At 57.4% G+C, this 11611-nt stretch overlaps 1 protein-coding gene across 1 annotated transcript; it reads right to left on the reverse strand.

Moving 5' to 3' along the window:
- Window positions 1-471: 471 nt before the first annotated feature.
- NCF1 (neutrophil cytosolic factor 1) lies at window positions 472-9221 on the reverse strand. The gene is made up of 11 exons (XM_040613402.1): window positions 9072-9221; window positions 8493-8573; window positions 8056-8131; window positions 6461-6626; window positions 6268-6323; window positions 5845-5967; window positions 5208-5315; window positions 4297-4414; window positions 3335-3442; window positions 1593-1735; window positions 472-944 (listed from the first exon to the last, which is right to left on the reverse strand). The coding sequence occupies exons 1-11, from the start codon at window positions 9141-9143 to the stop codon at window positions 826-828; spliced, it is 1170 nt and encodes a 389-aa protein (XP_040469336.1). The 5' UTR covers window positions 9144-9221; the 3' UTR covers window positions 472-825.
- Between the last annotated feature and the right edge of the window lie 2390 nt (window positions 9222-11611).

Consider the following 11611-nt stretch of genomic DNA (forward strand, 5'->3'; position numbering starts at 1 on the left):
CCAAATGGAGACCCAGACCCAAATCCAAGCCCAGACCCAGACCCAGACCTTGACCCAGAGCCAAATGGAGACCCAGACCCAAATCCAAGCCCAGACCCAGACCCAGACCTTGACCCAGAGCCAAATGGAGACCCAGACCCAAATGGAGACCCTGACACAGCCTGGCAGCCCCAGGGGCCCTGCCGCCGGCCCCAGACCCCTCACACCCAGCTGCCATTTTGGGGCAGCCACCCTGCCCCATGGCTCCTACCCCACCTGGCAGACACCATGTCCCACATCCCAGCCCAGTTTCCCCTAGGAGGGGTGAAGCAGCCACCTCCTGGGGGGAAGCTGCTGTCCTTTCACCTCCCTCGACTGACTATCCCCCCGTCCGCACATTTCGCAAGAGACCCTTGCCCAGCCCCCCACGGGTAAACACCTCCCTGCTGCCAGGCTGCCCGCGCTACCCAGCCGTCCCGGCAAACGCTGAAATACAGCTACAAAGTGTCTCTATTGATGAAAAACATAAAATAATTCAAAATACAAATAGGGGGTCTAGTGGTGAGGGGTGCCTGGTGGCTGCGGAGGCTCCAGCCCCCAGGAGCGGGCAGAGGACTGGTCCCTCCTCATGGTGCCCTTTGGACATCTTGGGCTTGGCACGGTGGGGGATGGAGATGGGCACCGGCAGCCCCCGGTCCAGCCCTGACCCCAGCAGCTCCTGGTCAGGCCCTGACCCTGGCATCCCCTGATCCAACCCCGACTCTGGCATCCCCTGGTCCAGCCCCCATCCCGGCTGCATGGGAGCTGGCGGAGGGATGGCATCGGCTGCCGCGGGGGTCCAAGGCCTCACAGGACCTTCCTGCGGGTGCTCTCAGTGCAGCGGTTCAGGATGAGGTCTTTGCTGGGGCGCGGAGGAACCGCAGGTTGAGCCTTGGGCTTGTTCTCCTCTCGCTCGTCTTTCTCAGCTGCGGGTAAAGCAGATGCACGGGTGGGTCAGAGCTCTCCGTGACCCAGCACCTGCATGTCAGCGTTCAAAAGCTTCCTATGGAATGGCCACCAAAGCTCCTGGCTTGCCTCCTGCCTCAGCTGCCAGTGATGGCCTCCATGAGGTCAGGAGCTCATGGAAGCTCCTGGAAGTCAGGAGCCCGCTGGAAGCCCAGCTCTAGGGCTGTGTGAGGAGCTGCTGTCCCTTGGGCAGGTCACCAGTCCAGCATGGGGATTACCAGACCTAAAGCTTCTACCTCCATAGCAGCTGCCTTCTTCATGCAACCCTTCCCTCTAGGTGCTTTGCCAACAGCGAATGTATGTGATAACGGTAACGTAAGAGCAGCACAGGTGAGGTGGGGGGCATGGAGGAAAGCACAGGTCCTAAACGTGGGCCGACCTCCCACCAGGACCACATCTGCTCTTTTCTACCAGACCTATAATCTCATTGAGAGTAAAACCTCACTGAAAAGAAGTTCCTCCCCACAGACACTTGCTCCATAGGAAAAGGGTGGACAGGCAAGGTGTGACCTCCTGGTGCTGTCCTCCTCCGGCAGCCAGCACTGGGGCACGGCCATGCTGGTGGGGATTCAGCCTGTGCTCAGGGTAATAGCCCTGCTGGGACTTACTGATGACGTTGGCCTTGTTCTGGAAGTTTTCCTTCATGTTCCTCCAGCTCTGGATGTACTTCTTGCTGTTCCTCCTGTAGGTCTCCTGGCTGATCTGCTTCCGTCTCTGCTTGTGGATGCTCTTCGCATTTCGGATGGTGGATCTGCAGCGAGTTAGAAACAAAACTTCCAGTTTCCGTGCCAGCAGCTCTCACACCACACACTTACTTGCCCAGGTTTCTCCCTCCATGCTTCCTTCTGTGCCTCACCCAGACCCCAACAGCTGCTTTTTGGTTTTGCCTGGTAGAAGGCAGCAGGTGGATGCCAGCCCTCAAGGGCAGCTGTAGGTGGGACATGATGTACAGCACGTTAGGAGGCAGCTGGAGTGCTGCTTTGGAAGCAAATTCTGAAGGGTGAAGCCTGAGCACAAGCCTGGAAAGTGATGATGGGGGTGGCGAGGTAGATTGGGGGTAAGGTTGGAAGGACGAGATGGGTGTGAGGTTTGTCCCAGAAAGCTCATGGAAGTGATCTATAGCTCTTTGACAAATGGACATACAGCACCTATACTGGCTGCAACACCCAGACCCCTGTGCGGGGTTTGGCACAGCTCCCTGATGCCCAGGATCAGTCCCTGGGCGAGGGGAATAGAGCGCAGGGTATGTGTCAGCATGCAGTGCTGAACCCACAACAGAGAAACTGCTGAGAGAAGTGAAAGGCTGAGCAGCCCAGGGCTGTAGGGCAGCACGCTGCTGCAGGGGAACCCCCAGTGTCACAGCTGTCCCCAGACAGGCAGACGAATGCCACCACTTTGTCTTCACTACCAGGGCATAAGCCAGGTGGCTCCACATGGCATCATCCTGCTCTGCTCAAGGCAACGTGCCCGTCTGCCTTCAGCCCCTCCCTGGTGGGGCCACGCGCCCCATTTCGTAGCCATCTCCTGCCCACAGCAGCAGGTCACCGCCATTGCACAGGGCTCAGCTGGCTGCCGTCACCAGCGCCACGGGGACATGCGTGCACACGGGGGGCAAGTCACTGGCCTTGCAACCGGCCACCTCCCCTCCCCAAGGGTCAGTCAGCATCACTGCATCCAAATACAGGGATCTGGGCCATTTGACACTGTCTCACACTCAACCTGTGCTCCAGCAGAGCTGGATTTTGAGAGATTTTATAGTCAGGCTGCGGTGTTTTCTTGTAGGCAAGAAAAGATAGTGGCAAGCTCTGCCCTTCCTGGCAGTTTTCTTTGCATTGGAATTAATGAGTTAGTATTGCTTTTTATCTTTTTAATCAAAATAAAATCCCTTCCATTAGCTCAAATCCTCCCATCAGATTAGGCCATTTGGCAACTCTGATTAGTCAAATCTCTCCTCACTTCTCAAAGGTTCAGTGGATGCACTTAGGAAATAAGAAAAAAGGCCAATTTGAAAACTAAATGAGATTAGCCCAGAAAAGAAACTTTGCAGAAGGACAAGGAGAAATACGCCTCGCTGAAGGACCTGTTGGAGCAAGGATCATGCAGCCCTGCGTCAGAAATGCTGGGGTGCCTCCCCCGCTGTGCAAGTCAGGGAGCACAATGCTATTTTTGCTGCAGCTCTGCAGGATCTGCCTCCTTCTCTTGGTCTGTCTTTGCCCTGCTCACAGCTCTCCTGGGCAGTTCCTCATTGCCAAGGCAAGCAAGGAACATGGCAAATCACGGGCTGGTTTCACTTCACCACCCTCGAAGAAAAGCTTTAGTCCTCCCTCCGGCCACCCAGGGCTTCTCCTACCTCCGTGGAGGAGCGCTCCGGTTCCTCAGCTCACTCTTCGCAGAGGGGTTTGTCTCCCCGGTTTTCTGCAGGTACATGGAGGGGTAATAACCCGTGGTTTCATCCTTCCTGCAGTGCAACACAAAGTGACATTGCTTGCAGTTGTGGCTCTGCAACCACCACATCTTCACGCCTGTCCCCAGATGGTGCTGGGTGAGTTCCCATGCTGCTTGCAGCAAGGGGAGCTCTGACTGTCCCCCCCCACCTTGTGTACTTGTGGCTCTCCCTGGAAGAGTGCGGTCAGTCCCGAAAGGAGTAGGTAGCAGGCAGAGCAATGGCTCACAGCTGAAGGGTCATATTATCTCCCCTAGGGGTTTTGCTGGGCTCCTGAAGCATTGCTCAGGGCCTCCTGCCAGCCTACCTGGCTGCTGTGTGCTCCAGACCGCCCCCCCCCCCCCCCCCCCCGCCCAATCCCCCCCCAGCCCAGCACACCTGCAAACACCAGATCTCCCGGTGCCACCCCCCCGGGCACAGGCTGGGGCAGGGGGTCCCCAGGGTTTGCAGCCACGCTGTGCCCTGCTGTGAACACGCAACCTGTGACTCTCCGGAGCACAAATGCAGCTGGGCTTCCCCTTGGGAAAGCCTGAGTTTGCAGGGCAGGCCAGGGCTGGGGTGAAAACTGAGGGTTTGCAATGCAAATCGTGCCAGAATACTTAGAGGTAAAATAACAGATACATTTTTTTTTTTTTCTCCATCTGTCTCCTTCCTGGGTATTTCTGAAGCCCCCAGCCAAGGAAGCCCCAGCTGTGATGTTTAACATTTGGCAAAGCCACAAGCTACCAGAAGCAGCCCTGCAAAAGGAAGTGCTGGGCATCGGCACCCAAGGATCCACGGCTTCCACAGCTCCAGTGCGGAGAACTGCTGGCACATCCCTTCCCTCTGTGCGAATCCCACTTGCCTGATCTGTTCTTGGCATCTCTCACCTGATGACCCACCAGCCATCAAGGAGCTTGTGGATGACTTCAATGGTGTTGCCCTCCTGGAGGGTCAGCTCGTCCTCCTCCACAGCTGTGTAGCTTTTCAGGACAACATACTGCTCACCTGTGCACAAAATCGGGTCAGGGGGTTGTGTGCTACCACCCCCAGGGAGGGGGCTCAGCCTCTGCAGCCCCTCAGGAGAGGAGGCACCAGAGCATCTACCCTACATTTTAGGCAAGAGCCAGGGTGCTTCAGGTCTCTGAGTTCAGATTCAGGCTTCCCCCAGCCTTGTCAGTGCCTGTGGCTCATCCCAGCCCCTCCAGCACCAGTGCAGGAGGAAGCCAGTAGATGCAAATAGTGGAAGCACCCCAGTCTCTGCTGAAGAGTATGTTTATAATTCAGGTGGTTAAATGAGGAAGAAGGAAGTGTTGCGCTAATAGAGTCTGTTGCAGTGTTTTGAAAACCACGAAGCAGCAGCCCGGAGAGCAATCGGCATGGGTCTGAGGATCCTCCCCCTGCTGCACATAATAAGGCCCCACTGTCACGGTGGGGTGACGGGGAGGGCTGGCAAGGACAGCACGGAAGCCAAGAGCTAGGGAAAGCCTGCGCTTTGGTTCAGATGCTGCACCGTGCTCCTTTGCTAACCCAGCAACTCAGCACTCACCCAGCTAGCTCAGAACAGCCGCTGGACAAACACGTGCATCTGTGATCAGCCAAAACAAGCATCTAATGCTGAGCTGCAGGTCGTAGGAAGCTCCTGAGGTTGACAGCGGGGCCACAAACCATGAGATTTATCCTTTCTGGCAGTCCCTGCAGCAACATGTCCCTGCCCAGTGGTCCTGCTCAGCGGGGGCCCTGCAATGAACCCTCCCAGCGGGGAGCTGTGGTGGGCTGTTCTCCAGTGCACACATTTTACCTGCGTAGTTGGGCTCCTGCTCTTCAGACTCATCAGGACCATCCATCGGCTCCAGATAGGCAGCTGGCACCCAGCCCCGTTTGTTCTTCAACTGGCAAAACCACCAGCCTGCAAGGAAAGTGGCCGTGGGCGAGAGTGGGGATGTTGTGGGGGCACCATGGGGGTGCTGGTCCCTGGCTGGGGTAGGCGTGGGCATCCATGTGGCCTGGGAGGAAGGGATGACGCTGGGGCTGGTCTCTGTTTACACGGTGCAACCAGGGAGCTTGGCCGATTCATCCTGTTTCCTCCTGGGCAGGAAACCTCACAGGCATGTGAGGAGGTTGCACAGTTTTCTAGGATCGCCCCACACCCTCCCTGGCCAAAACTGATGGTCATGTGGCTCCATCTCAGTATGAAACATGTCCCAAGGGGACAAAAAGCACCAAGAGGTTCGGTGCTGCTGGTTGCATTTGCTCTGAGCCTCTCCTCTCCATCAGGAGATCCTGATACAACTGCCCACCCTTTAACTCATGCACCAGTGTAACTAACTCACATGCTGTGCTTGGATGCAAGAGGCAAGGGCAGTCCCCATCCCCCCTGAAATGGTGACCAGGAGGGGGATGGCCCTCGAGGGCTCTCCAGAGGGATGGACACATACCGCTCTCGCTCTTCTCCACGACGTCCACCATGTCTCCAGCTTTTAGAGCCATCTCAGATTTGGAGCTCTTCTCATAGTCGGCGATGGCTCGGTATGTTTGCAGGACAATGGGGCCCGTGATGTCTGCAAGGGAGGAATGAGACATTCCCTCTCTCAGCCCCCAGCGCAAAAATAGCCTGTTTCAAGCAGGCCAAAAGCAGCCCCAGGACCACCCAAAGCACTCTCCCAGCCTCTTCTGGTCTCAAACCAGCTGGATCCCAGGACAGGGACTCATCCCCCCTGAGGCTGTGGTTTCCTACCAGCTGCAGCTCTGGCACAGACCGTGCTCTCGGTCAAGGCATCCGCCGAGGGATGGCTGCCCCTCTCCCCACTAGGCTTTGCTGCTGCCAAGGCAGCTGCTTGCACCCCTCCGATGCCTCTTACCGGTGGGGGTTTTCTTGGCATCCTTTGGCAGGAGGAAGACCTCAGGCTTCTTGATCCTGGCCGGGTCAGAGCAAAGGCAGCTCAGCGCAACCAGCCCTCGCCGCTGGCAGCGGTGCCCTCCCTGCAGGCTGCTGCCAGCACCGGGGGCTGGGGACGCAGGATTTCCCCCAGAATGGCAGGCAGCTGGACTCACTGGCTGTCTGTGACGGGGTTCATGTCGTCGTGACGGACCTTGAAGAAGTTGACCACGTGCAGGCACCGGGAGATCTTGTGGGGCAGGTTGATCAGAGCGTAGCAGTACTCGGCCAGCGTGCCCTGTCTGTTCTGAGTTGAACGCTGCCCGTCAAACCACTTTGGGGCTGGGGAAGAGGGGAAAAAGCAGACGGAGCGCACTGTTTTTACAACTTTCCCAAGCAGGCTGCTCCAAATCATTGATTTTGCCCCCAAAACAAGTGGATTTGGCTTCAGGGCGCTGCACGGTGCCCATACGGTGCAGCCCTGCGGGAGTGTGGCCCCGTCCCCTCCCTCGCTGCTCCGGCCCCGGCCCCCGGGGGGGCACGCACAGTCCCGCAGGGCTGGCTGGAGCTGAGGCAGGGCCGGGGCTGGTTTGCAGAAGCGCTGCAGCTGCGGGTTCCTCTTCCCGGCAGCGAGTGCAGGGCTGTGCCCAGCCCAGGTGCTGCAGGCAGCGCGGAGAGCTCTGTGCTGCCAGACTCGTCCCCTGCAGCCCACGGACCCTTGCACAGCTCACGCCAGCCCAGAAAAAGTCCTCGTTTGGCCCCGTGTCGGTTACAGGCTAACTCCCACTCCTCTGCTTGGGCTAAGCCCAGCTGCTTACTCTGCTGGGACACAAGCTGGGGCTCCGGGGACTAGCCTGCGGCCGGAGCAGACATGCTCGTTCCTCCATCCCACTGGCCATGGTGCAGCCGCTCTTGACCCCAGGGCTCCAAAATGCTGCTGGCAGCCCCGACCCACAGCAGCGTTGCACCCCATGGCAGGGTGCATGTGTGTGGCCAGTGGCACACCCCCCAGCAGTCTGACGCCTGTCTCATCCCTGGTGCTTTCAGTTCCCCAGACAGGACAGGGACGCTCCGGACAGCCGCGGCGTGGCAGCGGCAGCATGTAGGAAGGGTCCCGGCATGGCAGTGTTAGTCCAGCCCCAAGGGGAGCCCCCCAAACATAGCACCTGCACTGCTGTGTGGAGCATGTTTATTCCTCCTCGAGAGGTGTCGACCACAACCTGCAGCTATTTCTCATGTTCCTTCCTCCCTCCGTTAAAGCAGGAAATTAAATAAAAGGGGGAATTTTGCTGACCTGCACCTTGCATGGGGACAAAACATCAGCTCTATGTATCAGGAGTTCATTCCCTGCCATTGAAGACATGCTGCATTGTTTCCTCTTACAAATAACTGTGTTGCCATAAGACCACTAAAACCAATCCCAGTGATGGTGTCACCGAAGAAGGGCTCAGCTCAGCTCAGCTCGGCTCAGGCTTTCCAAAGCCAGACCCTTTGCACCAGCCAGGGGTTCCAGCCGATGCTGTGGTACGTGTTTGTGGGGTGCCCAGCCTTTGGGTTGGAAGGATGGGGTCTGCGGGGCTGCGAGTGTTGGGAGTAACCACCGCTGATGCTCAGACCTTTCTGGGGTTTTGATTTCAAGCCCAGTGGGCAGGAACAAAGATTGCATCAAGCACCTGCGTGGGAGGCAGCTGGCAGAGCTCAGCCCGCTGGGGAATTTCCCAACCAGCTGCAATTTCTATTTCACCCCCCAGCCCTGGCGTCTGCCCCTCACCTGGCAAGTGTGGGATGATCCGCTTCTCCATGTTGATGTCCCCGGATTCGATGGGGAACATCTCCTTCAGCGCTTTCTGCGGAGCAGGACCAGGCACAGCCGTGAGGATGGCACTGGGGGATCCCCCTGTGGCACCCACTCTCCTGCCAGTGGCTTCACCCCCTTTGCCGGCACTTGCCCCGCTGCCACAGCCACGTGCTGCCTGGCCACTGTGCCTCGCACTGGGAGAAATCTGCCAGGGGAGCACGGAGCCACCCCCCAGCTTCAAGAGGCAAATGAAGGGTGAAGGAGACTGAAGCACTGGGACCCAGGAGCCTCTTGGAGCCAGGTTTGTTCTGGGGCAATTCCAGCTGGATTTCAGCCTCCTCTTTTTTTATTCCCACCCCCTGCCCTGGTGTGCTGAGCCGGGGGCTGGTGCCCACCCCGGGACAACTCACGTGGAACTCATATATCTCGGTAAACCGGCGGTAGACGACCTTTTCGGAGAGGTCATTCCACTTCACCAGGAACATGTAGACCTGAGGGGCAAAGCAGAGGCACTGCAGCTCTGTGGGCGAGCGGGACCCTGCACCCCGCTGTGCCAGGGACCCCAGGGAGCACCCCTCACCCCCCATACCCCCCAGACAGTTCAATTTCGGATAAACTGCATCTTTTTCTTCCGCCACCCCAACGCAAGTAGCTTTTGCTCAGGTGATGAGTGAGCTGGGTGCTAGGGAAGCTGGGCAGGGATGGAGAGGGGACACAAACATGCAGATGGGTGGGAATCAAAGAGGGAAAAGCCCTTTTCAAACCCGCAAAGTAATGGCACCGCAAAGGAGGTGCCCAAAATCTTGTGTGTTCAAGACATTTTAGCCCCTGGCTGCCTACAGCTCACGCTGTCAGCCAGGACTGCCCCCCTAAAAAAAAGGATGCTCTCAGCCCCTCAGTCACATTTATCTCAAGAAATTTGCTGGCCAGGCTTTTTACTCCATCCAGTCCTCACTACTCAGCTCATTGGAAGGTTGCCGCATACTCACATAGTGCTGGCTGGGGAAAAACCTTTTCTCGTAGCCCAGCAGCTCGATGTGCCGGATGAAGGCATCCCCCATAGCTGCTCCCAGCCACGCGTCCTGCGCCGACCCCTGTGCCTGCCTCCCCTCTGCCTTCGCCCAGCTCCGCTTCGCTGATAAAGCTGCCGGGAAAGCGGAAGGCCCCGTTGCAATCGCACCCGTAATTGTTTACCCGCTGTGGTTTGTATTGAGTCGGTGCTTCCCGTTGGGAGTCTCCAGCCCGGCCCTGCAGCAGCTCCAGGGCTGGGAGGAGGCGGGCAGCAGGGACACCTCGGGGATGCCCTGGGGGCACCTCTGCAGCCAGAGGACAGTGAAGGGCCAGGGCCAGGCCGGCTGCCCCCATAGCCAAGTGGACCCTCTGATGGCTGCTGCTTCGCCGGTGGTGGCACAGGGTGCTACAGCCCCTGTTTCGCAGAGGGTGGGGGACAAAGTGCCTTGGCAATGGCAACCAGAGGAGTCTTCACCCTCTCAAGCAGAGCTGGATGGGCTGGATGAAGCACGTAACGTGCTCCGCAAGCCCTGGGACAGCAGCACCATCCTCTGTAGGGATGGGAGACCACCCTGTGCTTCCAGGGCAGGCAGGGACACTGGGGCACGGTGTGCAGGCAGGACGTGGCAGCCACAGGCCATGTGTGCAAGAGCTCCTGCCCTTGCATCACCAGTTCCTTTCAGCCACCTGCTGCTTCCCCAAAATCTGCCACCCCAGGACCTGAGCCAGCCCCAGGTCCCCTCACTGCTTTGCAGTGCTCACTGGGCACAGGGGCTGCCCAAAAGCACCAGGCACGGGGACCTCAGGCATAGGGGAAGCCCAGGGTGGGCTGCAGATGGACCCCCACCTGCCACTGGGAGAGCACGAGGGTCCCTTGCAAAGCCCCTCTGAAATGGCAGCACAGCATCCTCCTCCTCCCCCGGCTCTGAGCAGAAAGGCCTGAAGGGCCACAGGGACTGCGCTCACCGGTCCTACACTGCTCACAGGCACAGGGGCACCCAGCAGCACTTTCGTCCCCAGCGAGGCCACCCTCAATGACAGGGGTGCCAGCGCTGCTGGGACCCGCTCTCCAAGGGATGCTGGGGATGAGCTGTGAGGCCTCGGCCCCGTCCCCCACTCCATCCCCCCCGGAGCCCATGCTCAGGCGCAGCGCTGCTCACCGGAGCAAGCCCAGACCCCCCACATCTGGGGCTGGAGCCACCCTGCCCAGTGAGGCAGCAGCCCCAAGGCACCCGCGGAGCCAAGACGGGCTCTCCCCACGGAGACCACCAGCAACCCCTGCCACAGGGCCAGCCCCCCCGCCCTTGTGAGCTGCAAAGACAAAAGCTTGCTCTGGCTGCATTAAAAATATCAAACGCTAACTGTAGCTTTGCTCTGAATCTCAAGTACGGCGCTTTGTAGCCGTTGAGATCAGAAGCGTGGTCATTTACATTCGGTTTCTTCTTATCTTAACATGGGGACTTCCCTGTATGCAAGGCAAAATTATACAACCAAAATATTAAAAAAAGACCTCGAGGGCGGTTTGGATCTTCCTTTGCTGACGGCCAGATCGCTGCTGCTTATACAGAACCCCACCAACTTTGTCATGAAAGCTAATTTCGTAATGACAATTGTTTGTACTAAATTTAAAACTGCTTTACAGACAGTGTGTGACTGGAAACCGCTTAATTCACCGTTTCTTCCCGTTTCCTCATTCCTCGTCTTGTGATGTGAGAAATGAGATGAAGCATGGTAGATCTCACCACCGGCAAGGGGCTGGTGCAGAGCGAGACGCCGTCTGAGACACAGCTCAGCTTCCACCAACACTCACAGCGTTAGTAGGTGTCAAGAGGTCCTAATTTTAGAAGAAAACTCTTGGAGGTGACGCATCTGATAAACAGGCTGGGGTTATGGAGGTCAGGAGCTGATTCATGTTCTGGGAAACAAGGCTGGCATCTGAATACAGGACCTGGCTTTTGCGAGCTGGAGCAGCTCCTACAGCCCCTGGAACAGCAGACACGGGACCCGAGGGGATGGATTTCAACCACAGCCATGGAAGATGAAGCATGAGGGGGGTTAATTCCTCAGGCGAATGGACTACCCGCTTTTCTGCAGTGTTCCACCCAAAAGTAGTACCAAAACCTCCTAGAAAGTAAAAGCTGAAGAAAGGAACTCCACTCTAATTCTGTTCAAAATGTCATTTTTGATTTATTTTTTTTTTTTTTAAGCTTAATTCAAATCCAGAGCCAAGGGAGGCCCTGCTCATGTCACGTCTGTGTTTCCTTAACGTGGCCAAATTGGCCACAGAATTTCAGGTCATTACACTCGGCCTCTCTAAACTGCTCCACTTTTGGCAGACTGCAGTATTTTTCACTGGAACACAGTTGTGCAGCTACTGGAAAGTTCTTCTTAAATTGACACTGTGATGGATCTGCACCTACAAGGCAGGCACTCCCGTGTCAGTCAGTACTAAATCTCTTTAGTACTACACGCTCTAACAGCCGAGGCAAAAATCACACAAAACTGGACATCTGCCCTC

The sequence above is a fragment of the Falco naumanni genome, chromosome 1 (assembly GCF_017639655.2).
Source record: "Falco naumanni isolate bFalNau1 chromosome 1, bFalNau1.pat, whole genome shotgun sequence".
Taxonomy (NCBI): Eukaryota; Metazoa; Chordata; class Aves; order Falconiformes; family Falconidae; genus Falco; species Falco naumanni.